This window comes from Heptranchias perlo, chromosome 4, assembly GCF_035084215.1.
Source record: "Heptranchias perlo isolate sHepPer1 chromosome 4, sHepPer1.hap1, whole genome shotgun sequence".
Lineage (NCBI taxonomy): Eukaryota > Metazoa > Chordata > Chondrichthyes > Hexanchiformes > Hexanchidae > Heptranchias > Heptranchias perlo.
Window position 1 is genome coordinate 120,414,865 of NC_090328.1, and position 24,621 is coordinate 120,439,485.

The following is a 24,621-nucleotide window of genomic DNA, read 5'->3' on the forward strand; positions in this document are numbered from 1 at the left end:
CTCTTTGACTAGTCCCGTGGGATCTTTTACGTCCATCTGAGCAGTTCAACAATTCATCCGAAAGATGGAACCTACGACAATGCGACGCACTCTTGGTGCCACAGTGAAATGTCGGCTTAGATTATCTTCCCCTGTCCCGAAGCGGGGCTTGAACCCAGGGAGCTTTTGACTCTGACAGGAGTGCTACTGCTGGGCAGCTGACAGTATCAATGCTCCCAATCTAGGTGTACACATGAAGAATTAATTTGTGGAGGCACCAGAGTGTTGCTCGGCCTCATGGATCTGCACCCCAGCAAGTGAGACATTTTGGGAGGAAGAATGAGGAGAGGCATTATAATCTAAATGGCACAATTTTAGGGGGTGCAGGAACAGAGAGATCTGGGGGTGTACGTAGACACGTCTTTGACAGTGGCAGGACAAGTTGAGAAGGCTGTTAAAAAAGACATATGGGATCTTAGGCTTTTTTAACAGATGCATGGAGTGCAAAAGCAAGTAAGTTATGCTAAACCTTTATAAATCACTGGTTAGGCCTCAACTGGAGTATTGTGTTCAATTCTGGACACCACACTTTAGGAAGGCTATCAGGGCCTTAGAGAGAGTGCAGAAGAGATTTACTAGAATGGTCCAAGGATGAGGGACTTGAGTTTCATGGAGAGACTGGAGAAGCTGGGGTTGCTCTCCTTAGAGCAGAGGTTAAGAGGAGATTTAATAGAGGCGTTCAAAATCATGAAGGGTTTTGATAGAGTAAATAAGGAGAAATTGTTTCCAGTGGCAGAAGGATTGGTGATCAGAGGACACCGATTTAAGGTGATTGGCTGAAGAACCAGAGGCGATGTGAGGAGGGGGAAAAAATTTATGCAGCGAGTTGTGATGATCTGGAATGCACTGCCTGAAAGGGCGGTGGAAGCAGATTCAATAATAACTTTCAAAAGGGAATTGGGTAAACACACGAAGGGAAAAATTTGCAGGGCTATGGGGAAAGAGAAAGGGGAGTGGGACTAATTGGATAGCTCTATCGAAGAGCCGGCACAGACGTGGTGGGCCGAATGGCCGCCTCCTGTGCTGTATGATTCTATGATTCAATTTAGAGTCTGCACCTCCAGGAGAGCAGGGAAAAAGTTGGGGAGAAAAATCTTAAGGGATGCCTAAATATACTGTTGGTAACCGACCCTTTTTTGTCCCTGCAGGCATAGATATTTTGATAAATAATGCCAGTGCCATTAATCTAACTGGTACCCTGGATACATCAATGAAGAAAGTTGACCTCATGATGAATATCAACAGCAGGGGAACTTACCTAACGTAAGTACTGTAAAGATTACACAAATTACACTGACACTCAGTTGAATGCTTGCTGTGGGTGGTAAGATATCTCCTTGGAAAGTACGACATGGTAAGGAAAAGATTGCATCTGTGATGATTACAGGAAGAGTAATTTAAAGATTACACAGTCCACTTTAATTAATTCAGGACAGCAATATCATTTCTGTGTAAAGACAACATTGAAATGGTTTATTTAGAATAGTATTGTACATTCCATACCAAGTTATGTCACTTTTAAAAGAAGGGAAAGGAATCCTTTTTTTCTTCCCAGTCTTTGATGACTCTGGGTTGGGTACCGATCGTGGCCAGCTGCCCATCGTTTGCCAGTGGGATGTGCATGAAGGCAGTCCAAGGTTATAACTCCCTCTGATTTCTTCCCAGGCTATTTGGCTTGTTACTTAGCAGTTTCTTATCTTGGGGAACGGAATGCATCACCGGGAGACTTTAATCATCCAGTGTTGGGGGGGGAAAAAAATGGCTCTTCTGCCATACTTCAATGACTTATTTCCACACATCTGAGCAAACAGGCTCTTAAGCTGGTGCGTGAGAGAAGCCGGGAGTTCTGCTACTTGCTTATGTTTGACTTTCTTTAACCACATCTAATCCTACAGCTGTGTTCCAAATTCGTCCTGATCCAGTGACTTCCTTCTTCACGTCATTACACCATCTGCCCTACCATGCTACGGTTTTCAACTGATTTATGCTGCACTCGTGTTAACCATATTCCACCCTTGTCCAGGACACTGCCATTTTATTGGTTTTAGGTTTAGATCCATGTCTTGTAGTGCTAATAATCGAGACACGGTGTGTCACAGTTTTATGTCTCTGCTACTGTGTCTCAATACGGGGGATTTTTATGTTCTATGTTGGGGTCGGTCCATAAAATGGAGGGAGAAAGCAGGCCGTTCAAAACTGGACAAAATATTCTCACTGCGGCCGAACCAGTGATTTGGATGGATTACCCCTTTGCTTTTGCACTCTGTGACCCTATTTATAAATCCTAGGATCCCATATGTTCTTTTAATCTTGATCTCCCACTTTGGGATTTGTGCATTTTTTCTTTATTCGTTCATGGGATGTGGGCGTCGCTGGCGAGGCCGGCATTTATTGCCCATCCCTAATTGCCCTTGAGAAGGTGGTGGTGAGCCGCCGCCTTGAACCGCTGCAGTCCGTGTGGTGAAGGTTCTCCCACAGTGCTGTTAGGGAGGGAGTTCCAGGATTTTGACCCAGCGACAATGAGGGAACGGCGATATATTTCCAAGTCAGGATGGTGTGTGACTTGGAGGGAACATGAAACCTGAAGTGTCTCAGCTCCTCCAGTCCTTAAGTTTTAGGATTTCCCTATCCATGTTGTTCCTCCCAAAATGTATGGCATGCAAAAAAAAATGTTTTTTTCTAAAACTCTCTCATTGTGGTGATGCTCTCCTGTGGGAAAATCCCTTATTCTTAACCTCTAAAGTGGTTGCTGATTTTACTATCGTCACTTTTTATTCTCCTTGACACACTGCGGTTGAGTCAGTTGCTGTTGTATTTGGTGTTGGTATAACTTCAATACTGAAGAAAAGTTTCTTGGCTTTACAGTTGAGGTGAAACTCATTTAAGTGACAAATCCCATATCTTCCAGGTCCAATTTTCCATGTAGTTTGCCATAAACTGTTTGCAGAGACTTGAATCACTGTTCCTTACCATTATCCAAAGTAAAGAAATTTCCAGGAGCTCCAATGGCCATTGAGGTTTTATTTTCTTCCATATAAGGAGATGTAGCGGAAGCTGGGTAAGTACATGAGGGGAGAAAGGAATCGAAGGATATGCTGATAGGATGAGATTAAGTTGGGTGGGAGGAGGCTCGTGTGGAGCATTAATACCGGCACAGACCAGTTGGGCCGAATGGCCTGTTTCTCTGCTGTCCATTCTATGTGAGCTGCAGGCGCCTGGGAATATGATGTTGCGGCGATAACGGAGACTTATCCAATTCTGCCCTTTTTGAGACACTAAATATTCCTGTGTGATACAAGGTGTTCAGGAAAGATAGGGATGGAAAGCAAGGAGGGGGCTGGTATTGATTAAGGAGAATATTGCAGTGCTGGAGAGAGAGCATGTCCTGGAGGGGTCAAGGGCAGAATCTATTTGGTTCGAGTTAAGAAACAAAAGAGGAGCCATGACACCACTGAATGTATTCTCTCGGCCACCAACTCGTGGGAAGGAGATAGGGAAATTACAGGGAGGTGCAAAAGCTGCAGAGTAGAGATAACTGGGGATTTCAACTATCCTAATATAGACTGGCATAGTAATAATATAAGGGGCAAAGAGGGGGAGGAATTTTTGAAATATGTTCCGGATAACTTTCTTGACCAGTACATTTCCAGCCCAATGAGGAAGGAGGCATTGCTGGACTTGGTTCTGGGGGATGAGGTGGGCCAAGTGGAGCAAGTGTCAGTGGGGGATCATTTAGGGAACAGTGATTATAGTATCATAAGGTTTAGCATAGCTGTGGAAAAGGAAATGGACCACTCTAAAGTAAAAATACTCAATCAGAGGAGGGCCAATTTCAATGTGACGAGAACAGATCTGGCCTGGGTAAATTGGAATCTAAAATTAGCAGGCAAAACTGTAATTGAACAGTGGGCGGACCTTAAAGAGGGGATAGTTCAGGTAAGGTCTAGGTACATTCCCACGAGGCAGAAAGGCAGGGCAACCAAAGCCAGAACTCCCTGAATGATAAAAGAGATAGAGAGTAAGATGAAGCAGAAATGTCTGGTTGATAACACAAGTGAGAACCAGGCTGAATATAGAAAGTTCAGAGGGGAAGTGAAAAAGGAAAGGAGGGGCTGAGAGAGAGTATGAGAATGGACTGGTGGCAAACATAAACGGGAATTCAAAAGTCTTCTCCAGGCATGTAAAACGGGTAGTAAGAGGAGGGGTGCGGCAGATTATGGATCAAAAAGGGGACCTGCTCATGGAGGCAGAGGGTATGGCTGAGGTACTAAATGAGTACTTTGCATCTGTCTTTACCAAGGAAGAAGATGCTGTCAGAGTCTCAGTAAAGGAAGATGTAGTTGAGATACTGGATGGGCTAAAAATTGATAGAGGAGGTACTGCAAAGACTAGCTGTACTTAAAGTAGATAAGTCACCCGGTCCAGATGGGATGTATCTTGGGTGGCTGAGGGAAGTACGGGTGGAAATTGTGGAGGTACTGGCCATAATCTTAGAAACGTCTTTAAATACGGGGGTGGTGCCAGAGGACTGGAGAATTGCAAATGTTACCCCTTGTTCAAAAAAGGGTGTAAGGATAAACCCAGCAACTACAGGCCAGTCTGTTTAACCTCGGTGGTGGGGAAACTTTTAGAAACGATAATCTGGGACAGAATTAGCAGTCACTTGAACAAGTGTGGACTAATAAGGGAAAGCCAGCACGGATTTGTTAAAGGCAAATCGTGTTTAACCAACCTGATTGAGTTTTTTGATGAGGTAAACAGAGAGGGTAGATGAGGGCAATGCAGTTAATGTGGTGTATGTGGACTTTCAAAAGGCATTTGATAAAATGTGGCACAATAGGCTTGTCATCAAGATTGCGGCCCTTGGAATAAAGGGGGCAGTAACAACATGGATACAGAATTGGCTAAATGACAGTAAACAGAGAGTAGTGGTGAACCATTGCTTTTCGGACTGGAGGGAGGTGTACAGTGGTGTTCCCCAGGGGTCGGTGCTGGGACCACTGCTTTTCTCGATATATATTAATGACTTGGACTTGGGTGTACAGGGCACAATTTCCAAATTTGCAGATGACCTGAAACTTGGAAGGGTAGTGAACAGCGAGGAGGCTAGTGATAGACTTCAAGAGGATATAGAGAGGCTGGTGGAATGGGCGGACATGTGGCAGATGAAATTTAACGCAGAAAAATGTGAAGTGATACATTTCGGTAGGAAGAACGAGGAGAGGCAATATAAACTAGAGGGCACAACTCTAAAAGGGATACAAGAACAAATGGGGTATATGTGCACAAATTGTTGAAGGTGGCAGGGCAGGTTGAGAAAGTGGATATAAAAGCATACGGGATCCTGGGCTTTATAAATAGGCATAGAGTACAAAAGCCAGGAAGTTATGATGAACCTTTATAAAACACTGGTTTGGCCACAGCTGGAGTATTGTGTCCAGTTCTGGGCACCGCACTTTAGGAAAGATGTGAAGGCCTTAGAGAGGGTGCAGAAGAGATTTCCTAGAATGATTCCAGGGATGAGGGACTTTAGTTATGTGGATAGACTGGAGAAGCTGGGGTTGTTCTCCTTGGAACAGAGACAGTTGCGAGGAGATTTGATAGAGGTATTCAAAATCATGAAGGGTCTAGGTAGAATAGATAGAGAGAAACTGTTCCCATTGGTGGAAGGGCCAAGAACCAGAGGACATAGATTTAAGGTGATTGACAAAAGAACTAAAGATGAAATGAGGAAAAACTTGTTTACACAGCGAGTGGTTAGGATCTGGAATGCGCTGCCCGAGGGGGTGGTGGAGGCGGATTCAATCATGGCCTTCAAAAGGGAACTCATTGGAGTTTAGAAGAATGAGAGGAGATCTTATTGAAACATACAAGATTCTGAGGGGACGCGATAGGGTCGATGCTGAGAGGATGTTACCCCTCCATGGGGGAGTCTAAAACTAGGGGGCATAGTCTCAGAATAAGGTGTCGCCTGTTTAAGACGGAAATGAGGAGAAATTTATTTTCCCAGAGGGTCGTGAATCTTTGGAATTCTTTACCCCAAAAAGCTGTGGAGGCTGAGTCATTGAATATATTCAAGGCTGAGTTGGACAAATTTTTGATCAGCAAGGGAGTCAAAGGATATGGGGAAACGGCGGGAAAGTGGAGTTGAGGTAAAAATCAGATCAGCCATGATCTCATTAAATGGCGGAGCAGGCTCGAGGGGCCGAATGGCCTGCTCCTGCTCCTATCTCTTATGGTCTTATGGATAAGTACTCAAAAGGAAAACATTTGCAGGGCTATGGGGATAGGGTGGGGGAGTGGGACTCGCTGGATTGCTCTTGCATAGAGCAATCCAGAGGACTCGAAGGGCGAAATGGCCGCCTTCTGTGCTGTAACCTTTCTATGATTCCATTCTATGTAATACACGTCTCCTGTCGTGGGTTTCTCTGACTTTCCTCGTGCAAAGAAAGCCTAGGAAGTCTTGAAATCAAGGAAAGAACCCGGACTTGTGGAAAAAATATCTGAGATTGAATGCGCTGGAGCTAAAGGGTTTACTTCCAGAACAATCTTCATGGTTGTGTCTGTGTACCGAAAACTAAATGGTCTTCAAGAGTAGTTGTAAGCCAAGTACACTGGATGGAATTTAACCACCAGTAAAAGGGCAAAGATCCACTCCTAACTGGGTTTCTCATGGTGTTTGTGCCCGATGATCTGTTTTTTCTCGGACATTTCTCTCATGGTTAGCTTCAAACTCCACTCTCACACGTGAGCCCTCGTTCCCTACGAATGAGAATGTGACTTTAAACGCATAATATCTGATGATGCCATGTCCACTCTCGTTACTCTAATCAGTCACTGTCCTAGTTTTCAGATAGTAGAAGAAGTCGTCACCAGTTAGTGGAAGAATAGGAACTCTATAAAACTGTGGTCTTGGGCTGTTATTTATTGGAAGTAAAGGTTATACAGGAGACTGAAGTCAATACAGCAGATTTCACTTGATTGTTGAATACCTGGCTTGTGCCTCCTCAAATACAAAAATAATAAAACACATAATTCTCATCCTTGTGTTCAAATCCCTCCATGGCCGTGCCCCTCCCTATCTCTGTAACCTCTTCCAGCCTGACAACCCTCCGAGATCTCTGCACTCCTCCAATTCTGGCCTCTTGCACATCCCCTATTTTCATTGCTCCACCATTGGCGGCCGTGCCTTCAGCTGCCTCGGCCCTAAGCTCTTGAATTCCCTCCCGAAACCTCTCCGTCTTTCTCTCCTCCTCCTTTTAAGGTGCTGCTTAAAACCTACCTCTTTGACCAAGCTTTTGGTCACCTGTCCTAATATCTCCTTTGGTGGCTTGGTGTCAAATTTTGTCTGATAATGCTCCTGTGAAATGCCTCGCAACCGTTTATTATGTTAAAGGCGTTATGTAAATGCAAGTTGTTGTTGTTGCTAACTCCCTTAGTAAGAGTAAACCTAGATCGGCATCTGTAACATAGCCACCATGGAGTCTTTATGCATTCTTCTTCATCTTGATGAACCCAAGAATTGGGGAGAGAATAACGGAATATATGTCACCATCAATGAGTCCCTTCCTCCCCAAAGGCACCTCGTGGGCATGCTCCCCTGTGAAGCCCAGGTTATTTCAAAGTTTTGTTGGCCTTTGTTGAACGAAGAGTACAGTGGCATTTGGCTGGCTTCAACACTACAGCCTTATAATAGGTCCTCAACTCCAATCCATTCGCAGCTTTGCCTTAATTTGCCAACTTCTGTTACCACAGAATGTATAGGAGGGCTCACTTCCTGGCCAAGAGCCCTATCGCTTCAAAAAGGGTTACTGGGGCAACAATGCAGAAGTGGATTCTGTTTATTTGCAGTAAACATACCAAAGCGACCTAAACACAAAAGACCTTGGTGAAATTTATGCAAGGTGTTTATAATACATAAATGCCTATCGTTCCAAACCAACCATCAGTTTCCTTATTGTGATTTTGCAAAACAAACGGCTGTCTTCGTAGGAATTCCTGCTGTCCATTTTTTAAAAACCTGCCATGGTTTTCTGTTCCACCACCCTTAACTTTTCCACGATTCTGCCATTCTCTTACTCGTCACTAAACATAAAACTAGCAGCTTCCTTCTGTGTACAAAGAAGGCTGGAGAGCAGGCCAGTAATTTAGAGTTGTGCCTGCGACAGGCATTTAGCTGCACTATTTTTCTGATTCAGTCATGGGATCGGAAAGAATTCTTTTGACTTCAGGGATGGAATTTGAGACGTGTACCAACAAGATGGCTCTTGCTGTAATACAGCCATCGCAGCATCCTGAGAAACATTCCAGCACTTCAGTGTCAAATGGGGGAATACGGAGTACTTGGAATAGTTTGACACTGCCATGCAGAAATGGAAATGACGAGAGAACACTGTCCACTCTGTGCAGAGAGCAGGACTTGAGAAATGACCCAATCCTCTGCAGAGACTTGAGACCTTTTGAAGAGAGATCTCTTGGAGGGTTGTCTAAACGACAGACCTCTGTAACATTTAAGCAGGAGGGCTTGACGAGTCTTGAAAGAGATGGTTGTGTGAAGCAGGGGAAACACTTATTACTCTTCCTTGAGGCACACACCTGTGGTCTGGTTTGATTTCAGCAAGAACAACTGGCTTCCTTGTTCTTCCAAGAAATCTTAAGCTTAAGTAATGTTCATGACATTTCCTTAATAAAAGAAAGAACGTGAGTTTATGTCGGGCCTTTCATGACCCCCAGACGTCTCAAAACATTTTACAGCTAATGAAGTACTTTTTGAAGTGTAGTAACGTAGGAAATGCGGCAGCCAATTTGAGCACAGCAAGATCCCACAAGCAGCAATGTGATAAATGACCAGACAAACCGATTTTAGTGATGTTGGTATGGGGATAAATATTAGGCAGGACACCAGGGTGCCACAGGATCTTTTATGTCCACAGACGGAGACTCCGTTTAATGTCTCATCCGAAAGACTGCACCTCTGGCAGTGCAGCGCTCCTCAGTACTGGCGCTGGAGATCTTGTGTTAGATTTTGTGCTCGAGTCTCTGGAGTGGGATGTGAACCCACAACTTTCTGACTCGGAGGCGAGAGAGCTACCAACTGAGCCATGGCTGACGATGACAAATTTCTTCAAGTATATCCTTTGATTGTTAAAACTGTGATGTAGGACCTGATTTAAAAAGCTATCTCCAGTAAAAATGAACCATTGTGAATGCTGTGAAACTGCCGATGCTCTACACGCTGATTTTATACGCGAGCATTTCACCTTCACACGCCTCTGCACAAAAGTGGTCTCTTCATCTCCCTCCCAACTCCTGGACTGACCCATGGAACAGCTCCGGGGTGTATGAAGTTAGATGATTTGCTATGTTTCTGAAAGATTAGGATGAGGTGCTGTGAATTTAATTTTGTAATGCTGCATCAAGTTTGAGTTATCTCCAAATATAGCGTGAAGGACCACACATTCAATGAAGTCCACTTTCTTCATCTGTGGTGAAGACCATCGGTTTTTTTTATATAAAAAAAGCTTTATTTGGTTCACATGTATCCTTTCAGTGGGGATAATAAGAGTTACAATCATACACATTAATGATATCTGAACGCAATATTCTTTTGTCCTAATTAAAGTTGGTTTTAAGTGAAATGCAGTTGGCAATCTAATGGTACGGTCGGTGAGTGTGCGTGAAACTTGAACACAGCGTTTAGAACGGCACCTGAGAGTGCTTGCATGTAAACTGCTAAAGTCAACTGGATGTGTTGAGAGCAACGGTGAATGGAGGCACGAGGTGGGCATCAAGTTCCAAAGGGAGAGCAGATTTACATTTGCTCACCAACACCCCCTAGTGGCCGGTTATAAGCCTGTGTTCTCTGAAGTAACTTACTGTGAGAGATCTCATTATGTGTAAGGGAAATCTGAACGTGCATTTTCATTGCCAAAAAAGTTCCTGGATTTATAGTGGTGATGCCTGCAATTGAAGTTTAGAACTATTGAATCTTTTATTGAAGTTATGGTGCATGTAGCAGGGATGCAGGATCCTCTAAATCTGTTTCCTCTATCCAGCTCAGTACAATTCCATTATTTAACATCTCCCTGGCAGACGAGAAGAGCCTGTCAAATAAAGATGATGGGCCACAGTTGATTAAAAATATTAAAACGAAGACACGTGAAGTTCAAACAGGATGGAAGGCGAATTGCAGAGTGATAATTTTGTGTTATCACTTGCTACAATTGTGTCGGGCTTTGATGAGACCACATCTGGAGTACTGCGTACAGTTTTGGTCTCCTTATCTCAGGAAGGATGTATTTGCCTTGGAGGCGGTGCAACAAAGGTTCACTAGATTGATTCCTGGGATGAGAGGGTTGTCCTATGAGGAGAGGTTGAGTAGAATGGGCCTATACTAACTGGAGTTTAGAAGAATGAGAGGTGATCTCACTGAAATGTATAAAATTCTAAGAGGGCTTGACAGGGTAGATGCGGAGAGGTTGTTTTCCCTGGCTGACGAGTCTAGAACTAGGGGTCATAGTCTCAGGATAAGGGATTGGCCATTTAAGACTGAGATGAGGAGGAATTTCTTCACGCAGAGGGTTGTGAATCTTTGGAAGTCTCTACCCTAGAGGGCTGTGGATGTTGAGTCATTGAGTATATTCAAGGCTGAGATGGATAGATTTTTGGACTCTGAAGGAATCTAGGGATATGGGGATCAGGCGGGAAAGTGGAGTTGAGGCCAAAGATCAGCCATGATCTGATTGAATAGCGGAGCAGGCTCGAGGGGCTGTATGGCCTACTCCTGCTCCTATTTCTTATGTTCATTGAGAGAATTGGATCTTGAATAAACAAAAATTTTGAGGAATACCTTTTAATATTTCTAAGTTGAGGTTTTCTTCAGTCTCTGTATAATCTTGATTTCTCATTGTGCGTCACCCGATATAACCTGAAGCTCTATTAGAATGATTTCTCAATGGGGAACGCGAGGTGTTCTGTTAGAGGGGCATTGCTTTGGGAAAGGATGTCAAGGCCTTGGAGAGACTGCAGAGATGATATACGAGGGGTGAGCAGCTTCAATTATGTGGAGAGACTGGAGAAGCTGGGATTGTTCACCTTAGAGCAGAGAAGGTTCAGGGGAGATTTAATAGATGTGTTCAAAATGATGAAGGGTTTTGATAGATTAAATAAGGAGAAACTGTTTCCACTGGCAGGAGGGTCGGTCACCAGAGGACCCAGATTTAAAATAATTGGCAAAAAAGCCAGGGGGGAGATGAGGAGAATTTTTTTTTAATTCAACGAGTTGTTATGACCTGGAATGCACTGCCTGAAAGGATGGAGGAAGCAGATTCAATGGTAACTTTCAAAAGGGAATTGGATACTTAAAAAGGAAAAATTTGCAGGGCTTTGGGGAAAGAGCAGGGGAATGGGACTAATTGGATAGCTCTTTCAGAGAACCGGCACGGGCATGATGGGCCGAATGGCCTTCTGTGCTGTATGATTATAATCTGTAGCTTTCCAAAAATGTGGTAACGCTAACTGTGACACCATCTTTCCTGATCTTCCCCTCGCCTCTTGGTGGTGTCTCGATCGGCTGTCAGGGCTCTTGATTCCCATGTGTTGTACGTGTAATTGGCTGTGTGATTTGGGCGATTCTTCAGACCAACTCCCCCGATTGTCTCTTGTGTGTATATTTAGATGTTTCAGCTCATAATGATTATACCAATAGAAAGTCTGGGCAAACCCAAACTTCCAATAAGTGGAAGCTGCTGAGAGTCAAGAATTTCAAAAACTCATCTGCTAAGAGTTTAAGTAACGTACCACTGTCCACACATCTTCTGACTTTAGTTTCATTACACACTACAACAATAAATATATAGCATCTATATAGCGTCTTTGGGTGCAATTAAAGGGCCCAAGGCGTTTCACATAGAGAATGCACTGGCTGAAAGGGTGGTGGAAGTAGATTCAACAGTAACTTTTAAAAAGAAATTGGATATATTCTTTAAGGGGAAAAAATTACACGGCTATTGGGGAAAGAGCAGGGGAATGGGACTGATTGGATAGCTCTTTCAAAGAGCTGGCATAAGCACGATGGGCCGAATGATGGCTGCCTCCTGTGCAGTCTGATTCTGAGAATGAAGGTCGAGTGGCGGTTGATTTAGGAGAGATAAATGAGGATGCCATTGGAAAGAAGCTTTGAGAGGGCTCTGAAAAAGTGGAGAGCGAAGTGGTGAAGTGAAGAGGTTTAGGAAGCGAGTTGCGGAGTATAGGACAGAGGTAAATGGAGGCTCTTCCACCGATGGGAATGGCAGGAGGTGGGAATGCACAACACGTTGGAATAGGAGCTTCAAAGGGCAGGGCCTGGGATGTGGAGTTGGAGGCGGTTTCATGAAAAGGGCCATGGCGAGGCGAGGCTCAGGAGGGATTTGAAGAGATGGACTTTGAATTCAGCATGTCGGGAGACGGAAAGCCTGTCAAGGTTGGGAAGGATGGGGGAATGCCACGCTAGATTTTATCAGGGGCAGGGTGCAGGTATTGGAGTTCTGGATGACTTGAAATTTGTGGGGGCCAGTGAGGGGGGTTGCTGGAGACATTGAGACTTGAGGTGGGGGCGATAGGGTCGTGGTCAGAGATGACTGGGAACCAGTTACAGAAGTATGTGTCTTCACGGTGGCTGGAAGGTTCCCTACTTCGTTTCAAATGGATTGTGTGATTGGAAAAAGAAAATTGAAGGCCTGAAAAGCACAGTAGTGGACATTAAAGAAAGTAAACAAGTGAGTCAAGTTAGGCAGGAAAAATAAGTCATGTAAAGAAACACATTGAAGGGAATATTGACTTCAATGTAAGAACAAAATATTACATGGAATGTACAGCACAGAAACAGGCCATTTGGCCTAACTGGACTGTGCTGGTGTTTATGCTCCATATGAGCTTCCTCCCTCCCTATTTCATCTCACCCTATCAGCATTTCCTTCTATTCCTTTCTCCCTCATGTGCTTATCTAGCTTCCCCTTAAATGCATCTATGCTATTCGCCTCAACCACTCTGTGGTAGCAAGTTCCACATTCTACGAACATACGAATTAAGAGCAGGAGTAGGCCATTCGGCCCTCGAGCCTGCTCTGCCATTTGATAAGATCATGGCTGATCTGATTGTGACCTCAACCCTACTTTCCCGTCTACCTAAATGTAAGTCAAAGTAATTGTGCAAAAATTTGCTGAGTCTTCTGTTGTACAAGGGCAAAACAGGCCGGCGGATGCAAAAGATCATTTGAGTCGAGAGATCTACCTCGGCTGTGCTGCCTCAAAGACATGTGGAGTCGGTCAAATTGTCTCCAGTTAAATTCCCTTGCCAACTTCTCACTGTTCAAACCTTTGACTCCCTTGTTAATCAGGAATCGATCTAACTCAGCCTTAAAAATATTCAATGACCCTGCCTCCACCGTCTCTGGGGAAGGAAGTGCCACAGACTCACGACCCTCTGAGAGAAAAAATGTCCCCTCATCTCCATCTTAAATGGGAGACCCCTTATTTTTAAACTGTGGTCCCTAGTTCTAATCTCTCCCACAAGGAGAAACATCCTCTCAGCATCTACCCCTTCAAGTCCCCTCAGGATCTTATATGTTTCAATAAGATCACCTCTCATTCTTCTAAACTCCAGTGTGTACCCACCCAACTTGTCCAACCTTTCCTCATAAAATAACCCCCTCATCCCAGGAATCAGTCGAATGAACTTTCTCTGAACCACCTCTAAAGCAATTATGTCATTTCTTAAATAAGGAGACCAAAACTGCACACAGTATTCGAGATGTGGTCTCACCAATGCCCTGTACGACTGTAGCAAAACATCACTACTTTTATATTTCATTCCCCTTGCAATAAATGACAACATTCCATTTGCCTTCCAAGTCACTTGCTGTACCTTCATACTAACTTTTTGTAATTAATGTACTGGGACACCCAGATCCCTCTGTACCTCAGTGTTCTGCAATCTCTCCATTTAAATAATATACTGCCTTTCTATTCCTCCTGCCAAAGTGGACATTTCTAACCCCTCCCTGAGTAAAGAAGTTTCTCCTGAATTCCTTATTGGATGAATTCGTGACTCTTATTTTTACGACCCCCAGTTTTGGGCTCTGTCAAACAGGAACATTTTCTCTGCATCTACTCTATCTTCATAATTTTAAAGACCTCAATCAAGTCTCCTCGGTCTTTTTTCTGGAGTATAGAGCGACAGCTAACACGGGGAGCAAGAACATCCCCCCTTCAGTACTCTCCTAAGACCCTCCTGTAGCTCTGACTGTAACGTTGGTTTGAGGTAAAACTACTACCCCCCCCCCCCCCCCCCAAAAAAAAAATACCTTATAGATTGATCTGTCTATGCCCTGAATTATCTTTTGGGTTAACAATGTGACTATTGCCACCATATTGGATGTCCCAGTGCAGCTGGCTTGTCTAATCAAGGTCAGCAAACAATGTAAGTCAAAGTAATTGTGCAAAAATTTGCTGAGTTTTCTGTTGTACAAGGGCAAAACAGGCCAGCGAATGCAAAAGATCATTTGAGTCGAGAGATCTACCTCGGCTGTGCTGCCTCAAAGACATGTGGAGTCGGTCAAATTGTCTCCAGTTAAATTCCCTTGCCAACTTCTCACTGTTCAAATCAGAAACCACACATGGAAAAATGCTTTCCCTTGTGTCCACTTGCGTGACTGCCTCTCCTCCCAAAGAGGAAATGAAGGATACCAATTTGAAATCTGGGTACATCCCAGTGATAGAAAACTTTAACATTTTGTCAACGACTTTATAAATCAATTTGCTTTTAAATAGTTGGTGCAATACAATGTCGAATGCTTGATTTTTATCACTCCATCATTCGCGGCCGTGCCTTCAGCTGCCCTAGGCTCTAAGCTCTGGAATTCCCTCCCTAAACCTCTCTGCCTCGCAACCCCTCTCTCCTCCTATAAGACCCTCCTTAAAACCTACCTCTTTGACCAAGCTGTTGGTCACCTGTCCTAATATCTCCTTATGTGGCTCGGTGTCAAATTTTTTTGATGATCGCTCCTGTGAAGGAGGTTTTATTACGTTAAAGGTGCTATATAAATGCAAGTTGTTGTTGAGGCAACCTTGCTCCTTGGGTTCCAAAATATTCCTGGGAAAAGTAGGGAGAGCAAAGTTAAGCTATTTTTAAAAAAATGTTCCAGTATGGCATAAGCATCAAATCACTGAACTTTCAGTGATCAATTTTTTTGAATTATGCAGTATGGCTTGTGGAAATGTTCGACATATATTGAATGTCCACTTGACCACGCCAACCCCTCCCACGGCTCAAACCCTGCAGCTATCGTCTGGACCTGCCCTAACTCTGTAGAAGTTGTTTCCTGTTGCTGCTTCTTGCTGTTCCCCTGTTTCCTGATGAGTACGTGACTGTTCTATTAAAAGGGAATTTCTGAAGAGAAAAAAAAAGGGGAGGAAAAAGTACAGTTCCTTCCGATCTGAAGGCAGAAGGTCAGATTTTTCTTTCGTCTTTTCGAGGCTGAATTTCTTTTCATGTTTAACTTTATTTTTAAAAAAAAAATATCAAGTGGGGAAAGTAAGTCCAGAAGAAGTATTTTCAAGTTCAAAGATCGCGCGATAAATACAGACAAGGAAGGCCACCCATCTAGAAGGTTCCTCTGGTAACTCCCACCACCGCATCGAATTAGTTCTGAGATGATTCCAGGGCTGTTGCTTTTTCTTGTTCTTGGGATATGGGCGATGCTGTCAGTGCTGGATTTATTGTCCTTCCCTGGCTACTCGTAGAACGTTTTTTTTTGGAGAACTGGTCCTTGAACAGATGTGGTCTTTGTGCTGGAAGTGCCCCCATAATGTTGCTCGGTCTGGAATTCCAGGATTTTGACCCAGCGATGATGAAGAAATGGCGATGCAATGCAACCCGAGAGTTATGGACACCTAGGGGACTGACATCAGCTGTCCAGTTTTTTTTTGCCGGTGTCCATATTTTCCAAATGGCCATTGTACTGTGGGTAGTTTTAGCCAGGTCTAAGACGTAACTTTACAGATGTACGCTGGACACGAGCTTTACTTGTGGAATGTTGTGAACAGAATGGGGTCCTCGGGAACTCCACTGAGATCATGAAAAGTGCAGTATAAATGCAAGTTCTTTCCCCTTGTAGATTTATGGGCGAGGGATCAAATCTACAGCTGGAGCACAGAATTTGTCAAGACCCAAAGCAAACCCCAGTTTTCAATCCAGTTTGCTAATTTGCCACAAATTCTATGTGCCTTATCTTTCCTTTAAAAGTCTTGCATGTGTAATTTTATCAAATGATTCTGAAAATCCAAATCGATATCCATCTTCTGTAACAAAAAAAATGATTCCTTTAGATTAGAGATGTCTAACCGTTTGCTTCTAGATCTGTGCTGACTACTTAATGGACTTCTGCACTCTTGAAATAGCCTCCTGTAAAATGTTCTTGAGCACTTTCCTGAACTGCAGGTTTTGAGCTAACTGCCTTGAAGCCTTGTCTTTCCTGCCGTGCAGCGGTGTCTCGAACTGCAGCTCATCAACGTCCGAGGAATGCACTTTCCATGACTTCAGTGGAGTTCGAGGACCCCATAGTGTTCACAACATGCTACAAGTAAAACTCATGTGTCGCCCTTGTGTTTTTCCTGAAATTGGATGGAATCTGCTGATATTCTCGCAGATTAGCTCGATTCCCTGTTTGTTGCAACTTCATCTGACTCAAGTTTGCCTGGGGAAGAGGGGGGTTGAGTGAAGATGAGCTGCCACCATGGCGTTTTATTTCCAGTGACATTTCCGTGCGTGGATTTTGTATTCTCATTACAGCTTTGACAATTTTGTGACAAATTGTTTTCCAAAGCCACCTGCCACCTTTTGATTGGTGATGGAGCCTCAGTTCCCAGTCCATAGAACATTGATTGAGAAGTAGATGAGATTATGTTACAGAATGCCTAGAAATAAATGCTCACGGCAGACAAAAATAATTGCTTTCTTGATTTCACAGACAAAAACCTGTTTTAACATCAAGGACCAGGCTGAGATAAGCAGAACGCAACAGCCGTGACCCAAACATCAACTAATTCTTTGTCTCTCCCCCACCTCCCACTCAGTCATTGCCCGTAAATCACCACAGCAGAGGCTGGTACCAAATGATGCACTTATATCTCACCAGCCTCTCAGCCACTTTTGTGTCGGCCGGATGACTGGTGCCTGTTGACTGGTTCTGAGTGTTTTCCCCGAAACTGGCTGCCTTGTTCTGGCGGCGCGAGAGGTTTTCCGTGCGTGGGCGATTCTGCCGCCGGGGGGACGAGAGTTGGGAGTAGTAGTAGGAGCCCCATGAGCCGGCTTGTGGATGCTGGTTACTCAGAATCTGACCTAAACTAGCGGCATGACAATAGCGGTCTCAGGGAGACAGTATATTGTGTTCTGGGCACTCGGAAAAATGGCAAGATCTTTGAGTGTTGAAGGGGAAAATAATCTAAACCAGACTGACTTCATTACATTACTGTGGCAAAGACTGAACAGGCTGGCGCTCTTTTCTCTAGAAGAGAGAAGTGAGAGGTAACCTGGTGGAGGTCTTTAGAAATTACTAAGGGGTTTAACAGGCTCGAAGTAGAGAAGATATTTATACTTGTTCGGGGAATCCAAAACTCGGGGCCATAAAAATAAGCTGGTCATCAATAAATCCAACAAGCAATTCAGGAGAAACTTCGTTACCCAGAGAGTGGTGAGAATGTGGAACACGCTCCCTCAAGCAGTAGTTGAGGTGAATAGCATCGATGCATTTAAGGGGAAGCTCGATAAACACATGAGGGAGAAAGGAATAGAAGGATATACTGATAGGGTGAGATGAAGTAGGGAGGGGGGAAGCGCGCGTGGAGCATAAACACTGGCATGGACCAGTTGGGCCGAATGGCCTGTTTCTGTGCTGTAAGAGAGCAGACTACCAACTAACACCGAGAAGAATGTTATAGTACATTTCTACAAAAAGTTTCACCGTCAGAAATTGCAGGCGATGGAAATAAAACTGAAATGCCAAATAGATATTTCTCTTTGTGGTGATAAAAGGAGTTCTGCTAGTATTTTGCAATCAGACTTGATTTCCACCCCCCCCCCCGCCCCCCACCATGACTCAGCAAGTCGTCTCAGTGAGTAGCTGAGCATACAGACTGCGGAAGTCCCAGGTTCACTCCCCAGTCTGTATTGAGTTGGAAGCCTCGCCTGGGTTGGCGATAGAGGCAGTTCAATTTGCTGCAGTGCCCCCTGAGTTATGGAGACAAATCAGCCAGAATCCCTGTTCCTGGTCAGTGTCCAGTGATCCCTGCTGGAAATACGGATGATCGGATTGGACTTGGATATGATGCCCCATGTAGTTGAATAACTTGCTAACACTCGCTGTCAAGGTTGGAAAGATGCCGAATAGTGTTGATGAAGAGGCCTGAGGTTGGCCCCCTTCTCTTCCTCATCCACATGCTGCCAGTTGGCGACATTATCTGAAGAGAAGGGGTCAGCTTCCACACGATTTCTGACGGCACCCAGTTCTATTTCTTGCTTGCCGCCCCTCGACGTCGCACTGCCTCCGTGTTGTCAGACTGCTTGTCCGACATCCAGTCTTGGATGGGCCGCAGTTTCCTCCAGTTAAAGCTGTTGTCTCTGGGACTTCGACACCAACTTAATCCCCCTCCCCGGCCACTATCTCTGGTTGAACCAGACTGCTCGCAGCCTCGGCATCCTGTTCAAGCCCAGGTTGAGCTTCTGACCTCTTTCCCCCCCCCCCCCCCCCCCCCCAACCCCGTATCCGCTCCATCATCAAGACCGTCTACTTCCACCTCCGTAATATCGCCTGCTTCCACCCCTACCGCAGCCCATCTGCTGCTGAAACCCTCGTCCGTGCTTTTGTCACCTGCAGATTCGATTATTCCAATGCTGTCCTGGCCGGCCTCTCTCCTTCCACACTCTGTAAACTGTAGCTTAACTTAAATTCTGCTGCTGATATCTTCGAATAAATTATCAACAAAAACAAATTGAATTAAGTTGCCCGTACAGCAATGTGCACACGTCCGAAACAAAATAGAGGAATTGGAGGCAATAATCAATAACGAGGAGCCAGTTGTAGTTGAGATGACTGAAACATGGCGACATAAAGGACAGGACTGGCAGTTAAATATTGCAGGATATAAATTATTTAGAAAAGTTAGAGAAGGAAGTGGGGCGGGGGGTAGCTGTATTAATTAGAGGTAACATAAGTGCTGCGTTCTTGTTTTGTGTCCAGTAACTTGTCCGGCATGACATCCTTCCCATAAATTCCCTTTTACCAGGCTACACCTATCTAGGTGTTTAATTTTCTCCATTTGACAATTTATTACTAGCTGATAATTTATTGTTTGCTGGTCGCTATAAAATAGAGGAGTCTGTTGCATGCAGTGGTCTTTAGGGTGTAAATGAGGGATGGCTGTCCGTAGCTTCAAACACTTGTACTTCACTTTGTTCTCTGCTGGATCCTTTGATGTGCTAACACCATGAATAGAGCATGAATAATCTGTTCTTAAATGTGTTACAGATTCTGTGAAGGATAGAGACTTGTAGAAAAAAAATGTATGTGTATTGTGTTACCTGGGCGTACAAGGAACCATCGTTTGAGGTCACAGATATTGAAAGGTTTATATTGGTTCTCAGACAGGTGGGCAAGGAGATGGCTGGAGTTGACCTTGGCTGGCTGGGGCGGGGGGTGGGGGAAATATCAGCCAGGGGTCCTGCTCTTGACAACAATCTAATAACCCCCCCCCCCCCTCAAAAAAACACTGCAGTGTACAGATGCCCAGTCATTGGATCTGGATTGGTTTTGACACCATGCACAAATAGCCTGCTGATTCCTTGTCTAGGTATGATTAAGGTGTTGGAGGGTTGCAAGTGCCTGTGGAACTAGCCATCAGCAAGAGTCTGGACCATCTGCTGAGGAGGGATTAAAGGGGGGAAAAATAGGGGCAAATGTTAAGTGGTTTAAGGTTGGATTAAGGGAGAGAAGCTGAAATGCATGAAGTAGATTTGTTGATCTGAGACTCGTTGCCACTTTGTGACTGAGGATGAATGAGTTAATTACAACAAAACTTGCATTTATATAGCGCGTTCAATGTAGTAAAACATCCCAAGGGGCTTCACAGGAGCGATTATTAAATAGATGTTAGGACAGATGACCAAAAGCTTTTAAGGAGAGTCTTAAAGGAGGAGCGAGAGGCAGAGAGGTTTAGGGAGCGAATTCCAGAGCTTGGGGCCCAAGCAGCCATTGGTGGAGCGAAGAATATCAGGGATGCGCAAGAGGCCAGAACTGGAGGAGTGCAGAGATCTCTGGGGGTTGTAGGGCTGGAGGAGGTTACAGAGATGGGGAGGGGCGAGACCATGGAGGGATTTGAAAATGAGGATGAGAATTTTAAAATTGAGGCATGCTGGACTGGGAGCCAATGTAGGTCAGCGTGGACAGAAGGAGATAGGAGAACGGGACTTGGTGTGAGTTAGGATACGGGCAGCAGAGTTTTGGATGAGCTCAAGTTTACGGAGGGTGCGAGATGGAAGGCTGGCCAGGAGAGCATTGGAATAGCTGAGTCTGGAGGTAACATTTAATTAGCATTAATTGGCCCTTGAATTTGTTGACTTGCACAAACAGTAGAAATTAGTAAATAAATTCTGATGGTTGGACAGGACTGCTTGAGTTGAGTATGTTTCGCAATGCTGATATCTTGTACATGGAGCTAATGAGGAAAAAACACTGGAATCAGCCACGTTGTGTATAGGAGATTGTTGATTGTATGATTCAATAGACTGCAGCATATTTCAAGGCACAAAAGGCCATCAGTAAAATTTAGCGTTAACAGAGTGTTTGTGTGTGTCTGTAGATATGTATATATGTCTTAGATCATGTTTTAATATGGAAATCTCTCTCACATTTAAGTTTAATAGATTGGCGGATGCCGAATTGGAATGTTGGGTGAGGTACTCGATAGATTGTTTAGTGTGAATGACTTTTTGTGGTTAAATCCTTCACTGCATGCATAGGAAACTCTGAGTGAACAGCATGAACCGGAATAATAAATAAGATAGTACCCAGCATCGTTTCAAAATAAGCACAGGGAATACTTGCTGCAGTCTTTTTAGATAAATAGGCTGTTGAAGTTTTTTGAAAAAACATTTTCTTTGGGGAATGGTTTCATCTTTCATAGACTCTTACAGCATAGAAGGCGGCCATTCGGCCCATCGTGCCTGTGCCGGCTCTCTGAAAGAGCTATCCAATTAGTCCCCCTCCCTTGCATTTTGCCCCATAGCCCTGCAAATTATTCCCCTTCAAGTATTTATCCGATTCCTTTTTGAAAGTTACTATTGAATCTGCTTCCACCGCTCTTTCAGGCAGTGAATTCCAGATCATAACAACTCGCGGCATAAAAAAAATTCTGATCACCTCCCCTCTGGTTCTTTTGCCATTTACCTTCTCCAGTCTCCACATAACTGAAGTTCCTCATCCCTGGTATCATTCCAATAAATCTCCTCTGCACCCTCTAAGGCCTTGACATCCTTCCTGAAGTGTGGTGTCCAGAATTGGACACAGTACTCCAGCTGGGGCCTAACCAATGTTTTATAAAGATTTAGCATAACTTCCTTGCTTTTGTGCTCTATGCCTCTGTTTATAAATTGTAAACAATTTTACAACACCAAGTTATAGTCCAACAATTTTTATTTGAAATCCACAAGCTTTCGGAGGCTTCCTCCTTCATCAGGTAAATGTTCAGGAGCTCCTCGATGCCTACGCATTTATACATATAGAACAATACATGGTGTTTACAGACTGCCCCTGCAACTGCCCGTTGCCAAGGCAATCACCGTGTTCAGACAGAGAGGTGTCAGAGAGGTGTCACCTCCAGAACCCCCGAATACACATTCAACAAAAAAGCAAACAGGAAAAAAAAACAGAGAGGCAGAAACATCCGGAAGGCAGAGAAAGCCAGCAAATGACCCATTATATTAAAAACAGATAGCTTTTGTTCGCTGGTGGGGTAACGTGTAGCGTGGGGTAACGTGTAGCGTGACATGAGCCCGTCACGCTACACGTTCACCTGAGGAAGGAGGAAGCCTCCGAAAGCTTGTGAATTTAAAATAAAATTGCTGGACTATAACTTGGTGTTGTAAAATTGTTTACAATTATAAATGCGTAGGCTTCGAGGAGCTCCTGAACATTTACCTGACGAAGGAGGAAGCCTCCGAAAGCTTGTAGATTTCAAATAAAAATTGTTGGACTATAACTTGGTGTTGTAAAATTGTTTACAATTGTCAACCCCAGTCCATCACCGGCATCTCCACATCTGTTTATAAACCCCAGGATCCCATGTGCCTTTTTTAACAGCCTCATCAACTTGTCCGGCCACCTTCAAAGATTTGTCTACGTACTCCCCCAGGTCTCTCTGTTCCTGCACCCCCTTGAAAATTGTTTCCTTTTTTTCTGTTTTCCCCAATTTTCTCAATTATCTGCTCATCTCTCTTGAAGGCACCAGACCTTCTCCAGGTTCGGTTCCTGGAGTGTCAGCTACTTTCTGGTACCTCACCCAGGAGCCCATCCTTCACGTGCGAGATCGTAGTGAGCATTGGCTGAATATTGGATCTCACAGATGGGCCATCACAGCTGAGCCTGGTCCTGTCCTCTCACCTGGCATCTGCGCATGAGCAGTTTCAGTGGTGGGGGGGAGTGATGGTGGGTGTCGGGGGGGGGGGGACGTACTGATCGAGCTTTGTAATGATTATATCGATGTGCTTGTATCTAGCACCCAGCACAATTGCAAATTATTTGGAAATATTTCAACGAAGACTGTAACAACATAGCTCCGGCTATGTTGAGTGACCTCTTGTTCAGATGACCTCCAAGTGGTGCATGCTGCTGAGTTTCGGGATGTCGTTATTATATTGCCCACTACTGACCCCAAACTGCAGAAGACCACGTCGAGAATGCTGTCTGGGACCTGAGGTTTGGCTGCGAAACCCACAGCTGCTGGGAGATTCTCCTCCAACGTTCTGGGTGTGATCTGTAGTCTGGCCACTTGTGAGAATCAACTGTTAGCCACAAAATCCAGGCTGACACCCCCAGTATAGTACTGAGGGAGTGCCGCACTGTGGGAGGTGCTGCCTTTCAGACGAGGTGTTAAACCGAGGCCCCGTCTGCCCCCTCAAGTGCAGGTGAAAGATCCCATGACACTATTTCGATGAAGAGCAGGGGAGTTCTCCCCGATGTCCTGGCCAATATTTATCCCTCAACCAACATCATTTAAAAAAAAAGAAACAGATTATCTGGTCATTATCTCATTGCTGTTTGTGGGATCTTGCTGTGCACAAATTGGCTGCCGGATTTCCCACATTACACTTCAAAAGTACCTCCCTGGCTGTAAAGCGCTTTGGAACGTCATGAGGTCACGAAAGGCGCTATATAAATGCAAGTTCTTCCTTTACGTGCTAACTTGAGCATTGTTGCATTTGCGAAATTGCTTACAGTTGGCGTGTCGATGCGTTCTTAACCTGTTCCAAACAAAAGCTGCATTATAATAAAAGCAGCAGACTTCCTTTGCGTCCTCATTAAATAATTTATTTGAGCAAGCCCTATTTCGGATCTGCCTGTAATCATCCAGCTTTCTCTGACACAGAGGCATTAACAGAAGGTCACCAGCTGATAAACTGGAAGAGACTGGATAGATCAGCAATCCTAAATTCGGGCTCTTCTTTCTCACTTGTGTGCTTGATAGATGGATTTAATCTTTTCTGTTGTGCTCACACATTAAACAACAACCCTTGGTTTATTGATGAGTAGTAATGGAAATGTAGGTGTTTTCCCAGTTGGCCCTGATGCAAGCAGGACAATAAAGCAGGCTGCGAAATAGCCTTCGATTACTTAGCCCCTTGTCCATTCGACAAGCTGCGGATGGTGATAATACGATGCCAGAGTCTGACAGATTCCTGTAGCCCTTTGTTTGTTTGAGCACGTCAAACAAAACATTTTTATAAATCGCCTCAGCGTCCGCTGTCAAAGGGAAGCTTTTCTGTAAAGCATTGTTAAACTGACACATTGCACGATATTCCTGTTCTCATTCCTTTAGCCCTGGTGCTTAAATCAACCTGAACTCCAACACTTGGTTCGGAAAATGCCATTTTGTGCTTTCAAACCTGCTGCCTGCTCCTGTTTGGCTCAGATCTTGCTGGAGTGGGGAATCTCGCTGCGTACCCCGCTAGTTGGACTGTTTTCTGCACCTTTCAGCTCAGGAGTGTTTTGCGCCGTAACTTGTTGGAAGTGCGAGCTGATAACGGGCAGGGCGAGGGCAAAGGGGCATCTGGGACCTTGGTGAACGAGGGGACCAAGAGTCTATCTCCTTAACTAATGAGATTAAAGGATCAAGAAATAAATAGAAGACCGAAGGAGAAGGAAATAGGGTGAATTAGAGTCAAATCAGGCCCAGAAAGAGAAGTAGAGAGGAAAAGAAAGATTGGATTAAGAAAGAGAGACAGCAAGAAAAAGTCAGATAAGAACTGTAAGTTTTCAATATCTCTCAGAAGAAT

General features: G+C 44.4%; 1 protein-coding gene across 2 annotated transcripts in view; it reads left to right on the forward strand.

Annotated features, from left to right (window-relative positions):
• hsdl2 (hydroxysteroid dehydrogenase like 2) overlaps positions 1–24,621 on the forward strand; it is a 108,451-nt gene that overhangs the window by 43,527 nt on the left and 40,303 nt on the right. For both annotated transcript variants that reach the window (XM_067983591.1, XM_067983592.1), the window contains exon 4: positions 1,188–1,302. In XM_067983591.1, coding sequence (XP_067839692.1) covers positions 1,188–1,302 — 115 coding nt within the window. The remainder of the gene's footprint in view (positions 1–1,187; positions 1,303–24,621) is intronic.